This window comes from Cariama cristata, unplaced genomic scaffold, assembly GCF_000690535.1.
Source record: "Cariama cristata isolate BGI_N322 unplaced genomic scaffold, ASM69053v1 scaffold21068, whole genome shotgun sequence".
NCBI classification, from domain to species: Eukaryota; Metazoa; Chordata; class Aves; order Cariamiformes; family Cariamidae; genus Cariama; species Cariama cristata.
This window is the reverse complement of record NW_009629688.1, coordinates 34,157-52,509: the sequence shown is the minus strand read 5'-3', so window position 1 is coordinate 52,509 and position 18,353 is coordinate 34,157. Positions and strand designations below refer to the sequence as shown.

The 18,353-nt window shown below is 47.1% G+C and overlaps 1 protein-coding gene across 1 annotated transcript in view; it reads left to right on the top strand.

Annotated features, from left to right (window-relative positions):
- ZBTB40 (zinc finger and BTB domain containing 40) overlaps positions 1-18,353 on the top strand; it is a 29,586-nt gene that overhangs the window by 8,060 nt on the left and 3,173 nt on the right. Inside the window, exons 3-13 of the mRNA XM_009705275.1 lie at positions 53-248; positions 779-921; positions 6,289-6,481; positions 9,133-9,269; positions 9,703-9,892; positions 10,962-11,095; positions 12,072-12,240; positions 15,446-15,853; positions 16,353-16,559; positions 17,386-17,550; positions 17,996-18,210. Of these exons, the coding sequence (XP_009703577.1) occupies positions 53-248; positions 779-921; positions 6,289-6,481; positions 9,133-9,269; positions 9,703-9,892; positions 10,962-11,095; positions 12,072-12,240; positions 15,446-15,853; positions 16,353-16,559; positions 17,386-17,550; positions 17,996-18,210 (2,157 nt within the window). The remainder of the gene's footprint in view (positions 1-52; positions 249-778; positions 922-6,288; positions 6,482-9,132; positions 9,270-9,702; positions 9,893-10,961; positions 11,096-12,071; positions 12,241-15,445; positions 15,854-16,352; positions 16,560-17,385; positions 17,551-17,995; positions 18,211-18,353) is intronic.

Below are 18,353 nucleotides of genomic sequence, written 5' to 3'. Positions count from 1 at the left end.
TAGGGAAGTTGACTCTGTTATTAAAACCTTCCCTGCGTTTGTCCTGTTGCAGGCTCTGGTTGCCTGTCTGGAGGAGGCAGGGGAACAGTCGGTGTTCAAGAAGCTGCTGAGCAAAGTGAAGGATGCTCAGACCCTGGATGCACAGACCCTCCTGGCTTTACTGAAGCTGTTTCAAAATGTGAATCCCAAGCTGAGGGCGGCTTTGCTGGAGAGGGAACAGGGCAGCGGAGAAGCCCTGCAGCAAACAGGTAGAGAATTGGGTGCAGCCTCTGGCAAAGTGAGTGGGCAACCTGGCAGGCAAAGCAGGTCTCCAGAAACCCTGTGTCCTTACTCGGATGCAGGAGGTTTATTACGTGCGGGCCAAGATCCTGGAGTGTTTCGGTGCTGCAGCAGCGGGGTGTAGGCAGCGCAGGCCTCTCCCCATCGCTGCCTGGAGGGTTGGATCGATGGCTGCGCAGCCAGCATGAGTCAGAGCACAGCTGAGCCTCAGCATTGAAAGCTCCTTTCTTACTTGAGTCTGACACAAAGCAGTGGCCTTGCAAACCTGGTGTTAACCTCCAGCTTGCTTTATGGCTTTGTGCTCCGTTAGATAAATGAGACGTTTTCCTTTCACAGAGTTTAAAGAGAATAGTAAAGTGGTTTTCCTCTGCTGCTTGTGCTTAGGATGAGCTTTGCTATTCACTTAGATCTTTCAGAGTCTCACTCGCTTCAGGAGCCTGTCAGTTCCTTCAAACTGACTTGTTTCTTATCTTGTGTTTCTGAATCCTTTTCCCCCCAGAGAGCACAGACGAGGGAGAGACGCTGACCGCTCGCTTGCTGGGATGCAGGGAGGAGCTGATCCAGAGCGTAACACAGCTGAGCCCCATTGTTGAGTTCTTGGAGACAGCAGAAGAGGGATTCCTGACCGCCTCGGAGAAGCGGGTAAAAAAATCTGAAATAAGGAAAACTGTGGGTGAGGAGGGGTGTGTGCGTGTTTGCAAGGCAACATCTTACCACATGGTTGCCAAGTGATGTGCTAGCCTCACCTGGCAATTTCACCTCCCTTCTGCACAGCAGAGACTGCACATGTGTGTTGTCTCCGGTCCTTCTGTGCCGACTGTGGGAGCAGTGGAAGCTGAGCTGTGAAGGCAACCTCGAGACCAGGATGAGCACTGCCTGGTGCGGTGTCAGTCCGCACCTGCAAGCGGGCCTGGGGCAGAGGAGATGCCTGGTACTCCTTGTAGGCCCTGAAAATGCCTTCTTGTGAGCCTGGAGAAGGCTCTGTAGTGGAGTTTGGTTTTAGCAGAACCACTAGTACCTCTGTGCTGCCTGCGTGCCAACTATGTCCTTGTGTATGTGATCATCAGCTTTACCCTTCAGCTGTCTCTCCCAGCTTTAACTCTTCTTTAACTCTTATCACACAGTTGCCTGCAGGAGTAGCACATCCGCTGACTGAATATTTTTTTTTTTTGTGTTGAATGCAGCAGTTGGTGGGGAGGACTGATGCTTTCCTGTAAGCAATTGCATTATGTATGCTGATTTGCAGAAGCCATAAAGGACAAAATACTGTGTATAACCTGCTTTCCTTTGTGCTAGGGGGGAGCTGGCTATATCCTGCCTGTGCAGCTGAAACTTGCAGGGTGCCCTAGCATGCTGCGTTCAGGACTCAGTTTGCAGACCTCCTGTCCTAGTTTGTCACATCAGTTTGTTCCCCTGACACAGGATTATAGCAAGTGAAAAGCACTGTTGTGCTCAGTGACATGAATGATGTCTGCTTTCTGTCTGAATGAGCCTGACCAGAGCCACGATAGGTGGGCCGAGAACCTCTGCCCGTCTCGTAAGTCCCTCGGTTAATGTCTTACTCACTTGCACGTCGTCCCTCACCAAGTGCCCAGCACAGAGCATTTTTCAGTATGGACACAGATTGGTGCAGGAGGGGCAAAGAAGGTGCTGCCAACAGAGGCATCCGCCTTGTCCTTGTGGGCTAGGGTGTGACTGGCGACTGATGAATTTTCCCCTCCCAAAGCAGCATGGCTGAGCCTGGAATGAGGATGTGAGAGGAGAGAACGAGGCATGAATGCAGCAGAGGACTCTGCATCTGCTGGGGGTGTTGTGGCTGTCGGCAGAGACCTGCGTGGGGATGCCTGGAGCTGAGCTCCTAGCCGTGAAAGCTGCATCAGCGGTGGGGAGATTAGGATTTTTCATATATGCCTGTTCATGTTGCAGTGCGGCCTTTCTTTTAAAGGCTGCCCCTTTTCCGTGCACTCTTCTTTTTGTCTTCATGACAATAGGTAGTTACAATGCAGCCATTTTTTATCTCCCTTCCCATTGGAAAAAAACAAACAAAAAACCCTAACCCCCCCAAAAAAAAACTAAAAAAAAAAAAAACCACCAAAAACCCAACAATAAACCAAAACCATTCTGCCATCATAATTTTGCTCCTTGGGCACAGGATACAGCTTTTAATTGCATTATCATAGGCTACACCCTTTTTTGTTGAAGGGGTAGTGTTATTCAGTATTTCTTTTTGTCCTCTTCAGTCACTGTATGCTCTGCTTGCTGCAGAGCTTCCAAACCCTACTCCGAATACAAAATCCTTCTTCTCTCTATGGGATCCCTTCATGCTCTTGTTTTAGCCCACAGGTTCCCAGCAAATAACAAATGTATTTGGAGACCACTCCAGTGAGGCTGGATGTATAGATTTTTCCCTGCTGTGGCACAGGAAAATAAGGCAGAAATTGGCATGTGTAGATTGACATTGGGGCATTCCCTTTTTTCAGGCTTGGTTTATTTGTTTGTTTTCACTCCTGCCCCAAACAAGTGGAAAACTGCTTAATTATTTCAGAAGTTAAATTGATTAAAACAGTGGGCCTGTGGCATATGAGCAGTTGAAATCTCTGGCATCTCGGGTGCAGTACTGGGAAAATGAACATGGAATTAGCAGCCACCTCTGAAGGTTTCATCTTACCTGATTCATCCAGCATTACACTAGAGCTCTGGGCTGGCAGAGATAGGATCTCATTCTCCAAGGGTTCATAAAGATGAGGCTTCCCTTTTTCTTCTCACAGTCACTGCCTCATTAGCTACACGTTTATTCAGCAAGACAAGTGCGGGTTTTGTGCTAACAGCCTTTTTCTAGGCAACTGGGTTCTTTCTGTTCCTGGTCCGAGCTGTGCATGGAGCAAGTCTGATTTTCTTTGCTGGAAAACCAGTACATGATGTGTTGTGAAGCCTCTTTGTAAATCTCTCTTTTTTGGGGGGGAACTTTTTACCTAGCATCTCTATTTTTTGAGTGCTTAACTTTTGTGGCTTTATTAGTGTTTCTGTAATGTGGGAAGGTAGGGTGGAGGATTTGGGGGATGGCTTGGGTGTAGATTGTCGCTTAGAAGAAATAAAGTTAGAAACAAAGGAAGAGCAGATGATCTGTCATGCATGGTGTCCCATGGCGTAGGTCGTTGCAGAGTTCAGAGCAACCAGTCCACAGTACAGCCTTGAACCTGGAGCATCAGAGTAGTTGGTACAAACATCTGTCCTTTCCTTCTGTCCAGGCTGTCTTCTAGATGAGAACTGGGTATTCTGAGCTATGTGCTTTCCCTCTGCTTTGGCTCCAGTGCCTACACAGCTTGATGCTCAAACCAAACTGCTTCAGAGCTAGGACAGCATAAGCAAGGTTACTGGCTGTTGCAGGAGGGATCTTAACTGGAAGTGCTGGGGGATGGAGAAGTCCTGCTGCAAGCAGACTGGGGGGATGTTTTCTGACTGTCTCGCCTGGTGCTGTCAAAATGAGTCTCAAAATGTCAGCACTGCATCTCCCACTGCCAGGGACATTGCTTCTGTGCCTGTCGACTCTTGCCTGGGAGCAGTGGTAGATTATGGCGTGAGGTCCCCAAAAGGATGGTGCTCTTGTACCCCCTTTTGTATCCTCTTAAAAGAGGACTTCAGATTGAGCAATCCAGAGTCGGCGCAGTGTGAATTAGATGGGAGGATATGTCAACAGGGTCACTAACAGAGTTTTGGCTATAAAAGGACAGATCTTTAGAAATGAGAGAAACTAATTAGTGAGATTAACTGCTTGTAAGAGTGCAGGAGGAGCTGTTGGATTAGTTTCTTTTATGTTAAAGGTAGGACAACTGTCTGAAGTTTGCATCCTGAGAGAGAGGAGATTTTGTATGAGAGGTTACAGACCTGAGTGAATTAATAACTTGAGGAAGAGAATTAGGACCTGCAAGGAACGACTGAAATGTCCGACAGGCAAGGAAATGTACTTTAGTGGTATGAAGAAGGGCTTGTGGCACATCAGGCTGCTGGGCATCATGGTATGTATTGTGACAAGCAACAAACATTTGTCTGAGCAAGTAAAGAGAAGGAAAAATGAGAGGAGATGACCTGCAAACTCACAGCTGAGCCTGGGGACCAATCCAGGAGAAGCACAGAAACAGAAATTTCCTGCAGCTGAAGTGAAATCGCAACTCAAAGGGCATCCCCCAGCAGACTGGAAAAGCCGACACACGTGGCTGAGAGTGACAGCAAGGTTTATTACTGTATTTTCCAAGTTGAGAGTGATCTCTACAACTGATGACCAGGACAGATGTGTGGAAGAGGGGAGCAGTGATCTAGGCAGTCAGCCCTGTGGGTGCAGAGGAATATGTTTTGGGACAGGCTGGAAGGCACACATAGCTGAAGCACTGTGTGTAAGGAAAAAAAAGATAAAATGCAGCAAAGAGTGTTGAAATAAATTGTTTCTGCCTGACCTGGAATCTTTATTTGATGAGACTAAAAATGTTTTTTTCTGCCTTGATCTAGACTTGAGCGAAACATTTGAATTTCATGTTAGGAAATTGTTAAACTAGAGAAAGCGGTGATATTAAAAAAGGATGTATCTTACTGGGAAATAACTGCAGATTTTACTGAAGGCAGGACTGACAGGTTGGAGCAAGTTTACCAGTGGGATTCTTGGCACTTACTTAATATTAACACTAATGTTATTGACACAAAAATACCAAAGCATGCTCAGCAAAACTTGCTGATGAGCAAAACTTGGATCTTTTGTCCACACAGAGGAGGATCTGTAAGAGGGAGAAGAATTACATGGCTGGAGAAGTAAGTAGTGAGAACTGAATGATGTGGTAGTATGAAGTGAAGGGTGTCCATTTGGATGCAGTAATGAGAACTAAGACCTCACCTGGAATTTCTGTTTACAGTTCCAGTCTTGTTCAAAAAAGGTGAATTCGTATTGAAGCAGAGACAGATCTGCAGTCGTAAGATCAGGCTGTGGAGAAGCTGTTTTCCAAGAGGAGCTGCCTTATTTAGACAAGTGAAATAAAGACTGAGAGGGAATATGATTGTACTCTTATAAAGAAATTGAAGAGGAAGGTAGGGTAAGCACCTCAGAGAGTTTAGAAGGATTTTTAAGCTAAAAGATAATGTTGGCACATGAACAAATGGGTATACACTCGCCATGAATAAATTTAAGCCGAAAATTAGAAGAATCAACAGGGGAATGAGACTGTGGAAGAGCTTTCCAACCAGGGGAAAGGGAGCAAAAATGTAGCTAGTTTTAGGACAGATCTTAATAATTTTATTAATGGGACTGCGTAGTGTAGTGCTTATGACAGCAGGGAACTGGGCTGGTGACCTACAGAGTTTCTGTCAGTCCTACGTTTCAAATGCTTAGGAACACAGTGTTGGCAGAGAGGTCAACCTGTATTTGTCAACTGATTTTCCCTTATAGGAGCCTTGTGGGTATTATACTGGCATACTAGAGCTTTTCCAAGCTACAGTGGTTGCATCTCACATAGAGATGTCTCGTGTGGCCTCATCAGAAATAATCATTCCCTTAATAGGATGCTTATTTAAATAATGAGAGTCTTTTTTTTTTCTGTCCATCTCTGTCTTTCAATGACAAGCAGAAAAATTGGGGAGACAAGGGAAAAGAGACTGCAAATTTTAAAAGTATTTGCTAAAAATATTAAATGAAATATTGTTTTGAACCCTGTCTTTAAGTCTATTTTTGTTTCTTTTGAAAAAATGTGGTTTTTTTTCTTGTCAGCTGCTTCCAAAAGCTAGACTTGGTGGAAGAACCCACCAGGATAGTTTTCGAGTTGGCATATGTCAGATGTACCTGGGACGTGTTTACATGTTCCTGGAACTAGCACGCCATAACACCTCCCAGTTAATCAAATCAGTGGAAATGGATCTACTGCAGTACTGTATACTGTGATACTGTTCCTGTTTCTCTGATCTCTGTTCAGATCCAAGAGTTTGTAGGAAGCTCTCACAAACAGGTTCTTGGCTGTTTCTTTGTCACAGGTAGTTTTGGATTGCTGTGAAGGCAGCTCTCAGAGGGAAGCCATGGACAATCTGCTTAGGAAGGTGGATGAAGAGAAAACCCTGAAAGTGGAAAGTTTGGTCAAACTTCTGGGGGCTGTGAAAGCATCGTTCCCTGGTCTCCACCTTTTGCTAGACAACTTGGTGGCAACAGCAAATGTCTCTGATGGCAAAGGTATGGGTATACTAAACTTCAGAGCCTGGGGGCTCAGTTCAGGGAATTGCCAGGAAGTCTGGATGCTTGTCTGGACTTCAGCATGCTCTTATAATCTTACTTTCATGTAGGGGAATGAGATGGCCATTTTACTCAGAGAAAAATTGTCTGGGAGCACTGGGTAGGAGGACTATGCCAGAAAGAATGCCCCCGCTTTGCAATGAAATGAGCAGTGTGGGGCAGAAGCCTGTTGGGCTCCTTCCTTGAGTTTGGCACTGACAGGGTAGAAGCTAGGATGTTATCTCTGGAAAACAGCAGAAGTCTTCCCTCCAGTGTCAAATTACTTTTGGGTTTTGGGTCACTTAAGAACAACAGCAGCATGTGTCTCAGAAAATTTAGTTGAGCTGTGCTCCTGTCCTGGAGCCAGGTAGCATTTCTGCACGTTGTGGTCACTGACTCATGGTCTCCTGTATGGAGCAGAGTGTGCTGGTGGGAGTCCCACACTTAGTGTCCTTGTTAGACATCATTGTCTTGGATGGCTAGTCCCCTTCTTTTTGTTTTGATGGAGTTTTATTGTTTGTACCTGCCTGTGGTCGTTCAGGGACTTGTGAGTCCTCATCTTTTGACTGGTGGGACACCCTTCCAAGTCTGGGTGGGCTTAGGCACAACCCTGAGAAATTCAGATAGAGACAAATTTCACCAGCTCTGAAGTCGCATAAAAATTAAAAACTAAATTAACATGCAGTGAAATGTAAATGAGTGTTTAATAGAAAGCAAAACTCTGTTCATAATGCTGATAATTTTCTCTGTAGCAAACATTCCCGACAGGCAGTTTGCTTTGTCATTTGTTAAGCACGATTGCTTTCTTGAAACACCAGACTCCCAACATGGTTAATTATCTAGTGGTAATACCCATTCCAAGGAGGAGCATTCCTTAATTACATAGAGCTGAATCTCCTCAAATTGCAGCTTGAACAAACAGAAGCACAAATATTTCTTATTGTGGAAATGAAGGAGGGAATGATTTGAGCCACTGATGGCAGCGTTTGCTGTCATGCTGACAGAAAGGAGGATGTCTTGTACGGTGGTGCAGGGCATGCTCTGGTTATGGAGCTTACCTTGCTACAGCAGCAGAGTTGAGGGTGCATTCATAACAATTCAAATTTGTGTAATAAAATCAGAAGCATTCTGATGGGAGAAGGGGGAAAGTATTTTTATTTGTAAACCATCCTCTGATCCATGTGACGCACATCCAAGTCATACCTAAACCCTATGGAGCTCAAGTGCTTAGTGAGGTTCCCTTAGCTTTGGTGAGGAGTAGACTCATGTCTCCAAGTAGTCTTTGTCCAGGGAGTTTTTCATATTAGCTCAAAATCTTCTGTTGATTATTCTCACAACCTGCGATTGCCTCCTTCACCATCCCGGAGAGCTTTCTCTTCTTAGTCGGCACTGTATGTCTTTTGAGTCCCAGAGACTGTATTTTCTTTTCGCTCAGCTGTGTGTGTTTATCTGCCTTTCTCCCAGGTAGTACTGTGCGGATAATAGATTGTTCTATTTGGTACTGAACCAAAATGATGAAAAGACCTAAGCATGCAAACAAAACACTCACAGATGTCTGGGATGAACTACAGTTTTTTGTTTTGGTTTCTCCTACAAAAGTATAACTATGCATCTTCTCCAATTCAGTAACTCCAACAGTGAAAAAAATCCTTTTCAGGTTTGTCTATTTGGCAATTTCCGGTTTTATTTATCAACTAATCTGACGACGAGTACAATCATTTACTTTTGGTACACAGTATATTTTGCCCAAGTCTCTTCATAATCCTGAATAAACACTGTTCCTCTTTCTGGAATTCGTCCATTGTGTCCTGATGCTAGGGTGTCTTTAAACAGTTGTGGTGTTACTCTAGAGTCATCGTTTCTCAGATTCATCAGGGCAAACCTCAGCAGACCCAGCTTGGAATTAGATATGGGAGGAGGAAGAAATGGAATTAAAGTTGCAATTTTTTTGGTGTCAGGGAGAGAAGAGGGTGTTACTGACGCTTTGCAATCACAAGTCTGGTTTGTGTTCCCTTAACATTTTCACCAGGAACAACTCGGACTGCTGTGTTCTTGATTACCTTGGACTATCTAGGTGTTTGTAAAATGTTAGTATGTTTGATAGTCATACCCTGCTGAGACAGAGCAAGTTGCAGAGCTCCTTCTCAGTGGAGTGGATCAAAGACTGTCACTTACAGAACTCTTTCAATGAAACTACAGTTAAGAGTCAGTAATGTGGTCTCCTTGATTCCAGGGCATCAGAAGAGGCTGATGAACAGCTCGAGGTGTTGTCTTCATAGACAAGGCCACATCTTTACCTGCTGAACATGGCAGAAAACTGAGACTTTCTTCTTCTGGGCTCAGACCAGGACTGAGACGTGGAAGGCATTTGGGTGCCAGAGATCTGTTTCTGTAGGCACGTATGGGCAGAGGATATTCTGTGTTGGCTTTGATTTGGAGATGTTTTAGTTTGTCATGTTCATCCTCTGCTTCAGGGTGAATCCAGGTGTGCTGAGCATTAGTGACCCAGGAAGAACTGGCTGCCTTGGCTTTTTTGGTCTTCCCTAGCTCTGAAGCCCTTTGGGAAAATGGTGCAAACTGAGCTGTTCTTATTTTCATTCGCTTGCATTCAGCCAAATGGACCCCAGAGGATTACGGAGCCAAACTGTTGAGACGGTACCGAGAAAACTTAGTGGAGCTCCTCACAGATACTCAGAAGCTGCTGCAGGGCATCTCTGCTGCACAGAGCCTGGCTCCTGCTGAGAGAGAGGTAAGCAGTCTCCTGCATGTGTGCAAGCAGATACTGAGCTTTAGTCCCCATCTGGGATCCCTATCAAGTCCCGAGGACTTGATTTTACTACCTGTTGTGGCTTTGTTTTTTTTTTAGGACTCAGTTTAATGATTCCTTAATATCCCATAGTGGGAGTGAGGTAGGTAACGTATATGAAGCTGAAGGCTGGCAAGTAAAAGTGGCTGATTTGGGCACTGAGGAGAGATGCTCAGCTTCAGAGAGCTGAGGAAATGGCTCATGTGTTTGGGTGAAGAGCTGGGCTTCCGAGTGGTCACCACTTGAGTTGCACCTTAAGTCAGGTCTTCAGCAGGGTGGGAGCAAGGTCTGGGGTGAGCCACAGTCACATCTAAGCGTGACACAGGGCAGGTGGATGGGGGTCCCTTGTTAGTGCCTCACTGTGGGTCTTTCCAAGGTGATGGAGCAGGTTATGAAGCGTGAGGCCAGCGGTTTTGCCTCCCTCGTGTCGGCAGCACTGGAGGAGCGATCTTTGTCGGTCTCTGCTGTTTGGCAGCTGCTGCTAGCTGTGCGGGAACCTGCACCGCTGAACCTGCTCATGGAGGAGATCCGGAAACAACCCGGCGCAGAGTTTTTCTTCCAAGCAGGTAAAGGCCTTGGTGTCCCCCCACACTCTCCCTCAACTTCTCCCGCTGCTGGCAGGAGCTGCTTTCTAACTCCTTGCCCTCTCCCTGTCCGGGAACTTCTTTTCTTCCCATGGGTCTCACCACCCGTGTCCTCAGTGAAACAGTCAATTGGTTGGTAAAGCACTTTGGTCTGCAAACGCGGCTGCTTCGTTTGTGGCTCTGTGCCTTCAGGTTTTGTAATGAGCAAAGCTTTTGAGAGCTGGCCACCATCCTGCGCCAATAACCATTTGGAGGCCCATCAGACCGAAAGCACGGGTTTCATCGGAAGTCTCTGTGCAGCGACCACCCTGTCCTCCTCAGAGCCTTGGCCTCTGGCTTAGAGTTTTCCTACTTTAAAGCCTAAACTGTGCCTTTCCCCCAAAATCATTGTCAAAATGTCATGCAAGTGTGAGGAGCGCTCAGGTTGGTGGTCTTGTGGGGCAGGAGAGATTGTCTGTGCAGAGCCCGGCTGTTTGTGCTGGCCGTGTGGGTGCAAAGCTGGGGTTCACCTGCCTGCAGTCAGATACCTGCGGAGTAGCTGCCTCCATCCAAACTCCTCTCCTCCATCCCCTCTGTGCTCAGCCCAGCACTTCTGGCGTGTGGTGCGTCTGGCCGTGTTTTATGTGGCTGTCCTTGGATGAGGCAAATTGTGCCTAGAGATGCCTGTTTCTCTACAAAAGTCAGAATGGGATGTATGTAACTGGGGGAGAGAAGAAATCCTGAGTCCTGGGAGAACCGTCCCTGCCTTTCGAGGTTGTCACTGTCTCTTTCAGCAACATGACTTGGAAAACCTGGTCTTCTCACCTAAAGTTGGACAAGCAGTGAGAGGTGAGGTCTGCTAGGGTTTTATGCTGGATGTCAGTGCTGCAGTTAGTGTAAACAAAGCTTGCCTGTAGTTGTTTGCTGTTTCCTATGCCCTAAAGAAGTCACTCCTGCTGTTCACAGCTCAGCTTCAGGAGTGGGCTGGACAAATCTAAGCGAAGCCAAGGCCTTCTGATTCTCCTTGGGTTTTGTGTTTTTAAATACCTGTACTTTTTATTGTTATCTTCAGTGGCCACCAGCGAGAGCACAGCCATTGAAATCATCCTGCGGCACAGCAAACTGATCTCAGAGGCCATTCAGCAGAGAACGAACTTGGAGGGCTTGGCTCCAGGAGAGGCAGGACTCTCAGAAGCAGTAAAAGAGGTACGAGGAGATGCGCTCAGAACAGGCATGGTTCAGGGCTCAAAGGGTGGACAGGCCCTAGCGTGCACTGATATCAAGGGACATTACTTAGGTTGGGGAAGCCACCCAAAGTTGGAGGTGCCCCTCTGCTGAAGTGAGAGTGTTGTTGTGGGTGTTTTATATAAATTCTGCAGGAGGTTTCACGTAAAAATTGCTGGTAAGATTCTCAGTTGGTGAAAATGTGGGTGTTCAAACACAGCAAAACTGTTTCAGCTCTGCAAGAGTGCTGAAGTCCTAGAGAAAGCAGAGCTGCCAGGGAGTGGGTTTCCATTTGAGTTGGCTGTTCCAGGACATAGGAAAATGAAACACTCCTAGAAAATGCACTGAGGATGCCACGATTGTGTAGCATCCCAGAGTGCCTTCCCTGTTTTCCCTTTGACAAGGAAAATGGGCTGCATTAGTTAGTAACGAGCTGGCCTTTTCCACCAAGCAGTCTGTCGTTGCTCATTCCTGCTCTGGTTAGCTGCTGCTGGAGATCTGGAAGGGTGAGGTACGTACGAGCATGCACAGATCCTCACCTTCGTTCTCCTTGCAGTGGCTGGCTGAAGCAGTTTTGGATTTGGGAGGGAGAGAAAAGCCCAGAGAGTTGTGTTATGAAACACAGGTTTATGAGTTAGGTAAGCTTGTAATGCTGGAAGGCATTGAGGAACTACTTTTTCCATGGAAAGATGGTTTCAAGTGAGCTAATACCAAAACAAAGTCTGAGAATTTAATTTGTTGTAACTTTTTTATAATCCTGAAATTTTCTCAGCTCATGCACACCCATTGGTGGAGGGGCAAAGACCTGTATGGAAAGGGATTTACTTCTGGTTTCTCAAAGCAGGTTCCCAGCAGTAGAGATGAAACATGGAGGATGTGCCCTTACTCCCAGACGATCCCGACCTTTCAGAGCCCAAAATCTCTGTCATGTGATGTTTTCTTCTTCTTACTTCTCCAGCTACTAAGTATTTCTGCTCAGAAGGAAAGTTCAGAGGCCTCCTTGAAAGCAGCTCTGAGCACAGCCCGGGAGAAGTCTGTCCCAGCCATCAAGATCTGTCAGCTGCTGTGCAATGTCCATGAGTCCTTCCCAGACCTGCAGCCAGTGATGCAGGAGCTGGGGCATGTGGGTAAGAAAAGCACAGGCTTTCATCCTTCTGTGGTCTTTTACACACAGTTATGGGAGTCTTGGGCAATTTGGTGGTGGACCTCAGTGTCTTGGTAGCCTGAGGACATTTCACAGAACTACCCCTGGCCAGATGTTGGGGTTGTACTAGCGGGAAGATTCGCAGGGGTGACCTCTGGATGCAAGCACTGGAGTGTGCATTTCTCCTGCTGGTAAAATGCACCATATTAAAATTTTGTACGTTTTGAGGGTTGCGGAGACCGTAAGTGACCCCATACTGATATTCCTTAACTACCCCTGCCCTTGCTCTGGAGGCATTTAAGCAACTTAGTTACATAATTTGTGTCTACGTTGGCTTATTTTTCAGAATTACTATCCTTAAGCTGTGGAGTTTCTTTGGGTCTTCGTGTACTGTTGGATCTGTATGAATTTGAACTGGTATTAGAGTCCCTTGACTTTATATTGTATGTATGGATACTTCACAGGCAGATTGTGGAGAGGTCACATCAGAGCACACTTGCCTTGTGCAAAGATGACCGTGATACTGCAGTTTGTAGTCCCAGACTATTTTCTGAGTTAATTTTCTTATAGTGCCTTAATTTGGTCTTGCTATGTATACACTTTACAGAGCAAATGATCCCCTGGGAAGGTCCCACAGCAGTAGGGGAATGTTACATACAGTACTAGTTTGGCAAAGGTATGAATGAAACATATGCAGATAGCAATTTGGTGAACTCCAGAAATAAGTGCATAGCAGTAACCATGTGTGAGACCCTGCCCTGAGCTGTGGGATGCTTTCCAGCTGAGCTGAATTGTATCTCTGCATCCGTCGTTTGAAGGAAGAATGCTTAACAGAATTTGGTGCTTTAATGAAAAAGATGAGGGCCAGGAAGCTAACTGCAGGTTTGAAAAGGATGCAAATGTGAACTTGCTTATTCTGTTTTCTCACATACATTTTTATGGCATCGTGTTTCCCAGAGCATTGAGATTCTTTGGGCAGCAGAGTCCACTGGGATGTACACAGTGTGATTATTTTTTTTTTTTTTTTTTTTTATCCAAGCACAGTCACTGGTTCAGCTCAATCCATACCTATTTCCTTGTGGTGCCAGAGCTGCTTATCTTACAGCGCAGTGCGGAAATACTAGCAGATTGCTGGGTAGGTAGAGTAAGCAGCTTGTTATTAATGTCTCTTTTTTAGGGGTAGGAGATTTAATTGCTTTGTCTGAAAACTTGGCTCAGGGCTCATGTGTGCTGGGAAGGGGCAGAGAGTGACCTACCCCTAGGTTTGTTAGCTTGCCTGCGTTCTGGAGCAATGAGGAAACGTTGTTAGGGTGGTAGATGGGACAGGTTGACTGGGAGCAGTGCACGTGTAGAAGAAATGGAGGATCTGGATTACTGCTCTAGCTGTAGGGCTCAGAGGGTGATAGCATGTACTCTGCTCCCCTTTCTTGACTCAGTGGCATAGTGGTCTCCCTGAGAGATGTCTTACGCTGTAGATCCGGTATTCATGCCCAGTTCAGATCTAGATCCTCTCTCCTAACTCCACCAAGAGCTGCTACCAATCCAGTTGGCTTTTTTACCTGGTCATGGCTCTGATGAGGATTTCCAGAGAAAAGGTGGTTCCTTCTTATCTGCCATTCCTTCTATGTCGTCTTCTGATGCTGCAGTAAGCCAGCAACAATCGTGTGTCCCTGTGAATGTGCAGCCCACCTTAGCTCCTTGACACCTTGCAGTGCTTACCAGCGAGGCACTTGGGGAGTCAGCTAGATTGCTTTGGCAGATGCCTGCTTCTCTGGCACCAATATCAAAGAGAGCAGACTGCTGTTACCAAGTCTCCTTGCAGGGCTTCAAGCCAAAGTTGAGATGAAATCAAGCAAGGAGCAACATCAAAAAGAAGAGCTGTGGAAAAATGGTATTTACTTGGCAAAAGCACATATTCTGTATGAAGTGTCCAGAGGAGGATTGCTGCCTTCTAGACATTTGCAGTCCTGGTTTTCTTAGTGCTCTTATCTTCATCCACATTCATCCTGACCAGCAAGATGACTTTTTTTTGATGTTCAGCATTTCTGGTAGATTTAAAGATACTTCTTCACTTGGGTCAGAAAAACTGACAGTGTTGGTTGTAGGGATGTGGGAAGAGACCTTACAGGTGAAAAGTGTGTATTGCTATCTTGACAGAGCAGGACAAATTGGAAACCAGTCTTCCAGTCTGTTTTTTTCCTTTGATGTGTTCACAGGTCAGTGGGTCACCACTTGACATCTTAAGATCTCCAAGTCTGTTGGAATATATGATCTGGTTTCTATTTGTTTGGAAATACGGGGCAGTAGCGCTATGCAGGGAGGATGCTTTGCTGAGCTCTTCCCATGCTGAGGAAGGCAGAATTTAAGTTTTCCAAGCACAGGCTGAGTTTCCTGTGCATTGGCAAAAGGAGAAGTCTGCACTGGTTTCCATGGCCACACAGTTGCATGGTTCTCATTATAGCAAAGAAGCCAAATATATCTGTTTGTATTTTGATTTCTTCCATACGTACATTCCCTGTGGGTCTTTTCTGTAGATTGAGATCCTAGGTGAATTTTCCAGCTTTTGCTTTTTGAGATGATGGTGTTACAGGGACTCAGAAAAGCATTAGACTTTGTAAGAAATGAATGTAACGAGCGATTTAAAATACCTCAGGGCCCTAACCAGAAGACTCAAAAGGGTCGTATCAAGATTATCTGTTCTCTTTCAAAGAGTTTGCGTTTGGGAAGTGTTCCTGAGATTTCTTCTAATTAATGGCTGGATATCCACTCTCAATGGCAGACTAAGACAGTATCGTACCTGAGGCTCATATCTTCAAACATTTAAGCATTACTGTAACTTCACATGTCTGAACAGGAGGCAGATGCTTGGAAGCAACAGTTGTTGCTATTTGAGGAGCAAGCTTTTTCAAAAATCTGGCTGTGGCTCTTGCCATGTCATCCAGCCCTCAGTATGTGTGGGTGGAGAAATTCAAGGACCGCTCTTTCATACACTGTACCATGCATGGCCACAGCCACTTTTGGGCAGAGCCATGTGCCACTGTTGTGATGGGACAGCATGTCCGATGTGTGTCTGTTATTGCTGTGCAGGGACAACTTTCTGTGTAGGAGCCATTCAGGAGATGGGATATCGAGGGGCTGGTGCCCAGTCCCAGTGGTCACCACTGAAACAGGAATTGTGATTTCTGTAGGTCTCTTGACTGAGGGAAGTGGGGAGAAACCTGGGATCAGGAAGTGGAAGGTGAACAGTGAATCCCAAGTTGAAGCTCTGGACAAAGATGAGGACAAGCCAGGAGGTGCTGGTGCCAAGGAGCTGAAGGAACCCCAAGAAAAAGCTTCTTCCAAGAAGAGTTTTGTCTGCAAAGCCTGCAATAAGACCTTTCACTTCTGCTGCCGCCTGAAGGTGCACATGAAACGTTGTCGGATGGCCAGAGGAAAGCAAATCCAGTGTAAGGAGTGCAGCGAGGTCAAATCAACACAGAAGGAGCTGGAGAAGCATCAGCTGGAGGTCCATGGGGTGGTGGGGACGGCCAAGAAGAAGAAGAAGCGTCTCCCTGTGGCATGTAACATCTGTGGCCGAGAGTTTGCTCATGCCTCAGGTAGGTTTGGTGGGAGCAAGGGTGTTTGGACAGAAGTCTGGACAATATAAGAAAATGATAGTCTGAAATCTCCTCCTCCTCCTCCTCCCTGCAGCTCTGTGAGCACTGTGTGTGAGAAACACAGCTCGGCTCATTTCTCCTGCCCCACTGAGCACAACTGCTTTCTCATTAGTTCTTCCCTAATTGGTTTTCCACATGGCTCATCAAGGAAAAGTGGGGCTACTGGCAAATTTAAAAGCCTCCAAAAATAATCAAGCTGTTCCAGTTCTGTGGCTGGTTTAGCAGGACGAGTAAGAGGATTTGAGTCTCTTTGCCCTTCCTGTGGCAGCTCACAGTATTCTGGTGGACCTCTGGGCCAAAGAACACCAGTGGACCCCCGGTGTTGCAGGTGGGCTCGTGGATGTCTGGGCTGGGTGTAGGGGTGCCTCTCCAGCACGGCCAGGTAGGGCTGGCAGTGGGTCTTGCCAATGCCATCTCGGTCTCCTGCCTGCCACCCCAGGGATGCAGTACCACAAGCTGACGGAGCACTTTGATGAGAAGCCCTTCTCCTGTGAGGAGTGCGGGGCCAAGTTCGCGGCCAACTCCACACTGAAGAACCACCTGCGGCTGCACACGGGGGACCGGCCCTTCGTGTGCAAGCGTTGCCTGATGACCTTCATGCAGGCCTCGGCCCTTGCCTACCACACGAAGAAGCAGCATGCTGAGGGTGAGCATTCCTCATGGGAGCCTGGCCATGGGCTTAGCTTGCTCCATCCTCCCCTTTGTGCCCTGTTCCTCCATCCACCTCCTGGCTGCTTCCCCATCCTTTGGGGGAGCCCTGGGCAGCAGGCTTCTCCCAGATCTCCTTCACCCACATGGTTTTGCCCTCAGTTCTTCACTCTACCTTTCCCCCATCCCCTTCTCCAGGTCCTCCAATTAGCCATCCAGTTAGCAGTTTACTCTCCATTAAGGGGATCTTCCTCTTCCACCTTCCTTGTTTTTCTCCTGAGTAGCTCCACTCTGTCCCCTCGCATCTAGACTCCTGCGATGCGTGCTCTTCTCTGGTTAATCTGCTTTCTCCCGTCCCTCCCCATGGCTGAATTTCACACAGTTTTTCGTACCAGTGCTTCTCCTGCCCCTGCACTCAGTCCCATGCACTACTGGGGCTTAGGCATGCCCCTTCCAGCTCACGGGCACAGAGAATGCATAGCTGTGCGTGCAATAGATACGCTCATGTGTATTTCTGACTGTTGCACGAGTGTGGTGCAGTTGGGCGATTAATTTTGAACATGAGACAGACCAGCGTGTAGTGCCTCTAGAAGTGTGTAGTACCACTGGATATGTGAGATCTGTAGTAATTTAATACTCCCTGTGCAGGTGTGGTTTTCTCCAGCACCTCTAGGACCTTTTTGACCCTGTGCTGAGATGCTCTGGCTACCCCTGGAACACCTGTCCACTTTACAGTCTCTTCCCTCTCCCTTTGAAATTAGGCATAGTTCAGACAGAGCTCCCATCCCGTTAGGTGTAGGTTCTTACCCTGGGTGTCACTGCAGGGAAGATGTACGCCTGTCAGTACTGCGATGCTGTTTTCGCCCAGTCCATCGAACTGTCACGCCATGTTCGGACTCACACAGGGGACAAGCCGTATGTCTGCCGGGAGTGTGGGAAAGGCTTTCGCCAGGCCAACGGGCTCTCCATCCACCTCCGGACCTTCCACAGTGAGTGTGGCCAGCTGCCTCCCCAGCTGGGGCAGCCCAGCCTGCGAGGCATGGCTTCTGTGGGGTTATGGCAGACGCATCTGTGCCAGTGGAGGCTTGTGCAGGTGTTATGGGTGTCTCGTGTTGGGATTTTTTCCCTCCCAAGGAAAGCAAGACTCTTTAGCAGTTTGATGCTATGAGTAGTGTTATCCCAAAGAAAATGGCAGGAGTGGCTTCCAGCAAAATGCAAGCTGCTGGGAACCCACCACAGGAAGCTGTAGGTGAGCAGGAGCAGCAACATCTGTATGCAAAGCCAAAACTCCAGAGCTAGTTTTCATCTGGGAAGTAACAAGCATTTCTTTCCCTTTTCTTTCTTCCCTCTGTGAATTCCCCTCTTAATTATTTTCTTTTTTTTCCCTTGATTTCTTTGCCCTCCTGTGGTTTTTGTTGCGTTTCTGGGCAGCAGGCATAGAAGATCCCTATGACTGCAAGAAGTGCCGTATGAGCTTTTCCACCCTGCAGGAGCACCGCAAGCATGTCCACGAAGCCCATTCCCGGGAGTACCATCCCTGCCCTACCTGTTCTAAAGTCTTCAGCGCCCCATCACTCCTGGAGCGCCACATGGTGACCCACGTTGGGGGAAAGCCCTTTAGCTGTGAGATCTGTGACAAAGCTTACCAGGTGAGCTGGTGCAGCAAGGATTTGGTCTCATGTGCTGGAGGCTGCCGTCGCTCGCTCCTGCACCAGGATGTCTCTCCTGGCCATGTGCACTGAGTGCAGCAGTTTGGGGTCAGCAGAGGGAAGAATTGCACAGAGGAGGCAGT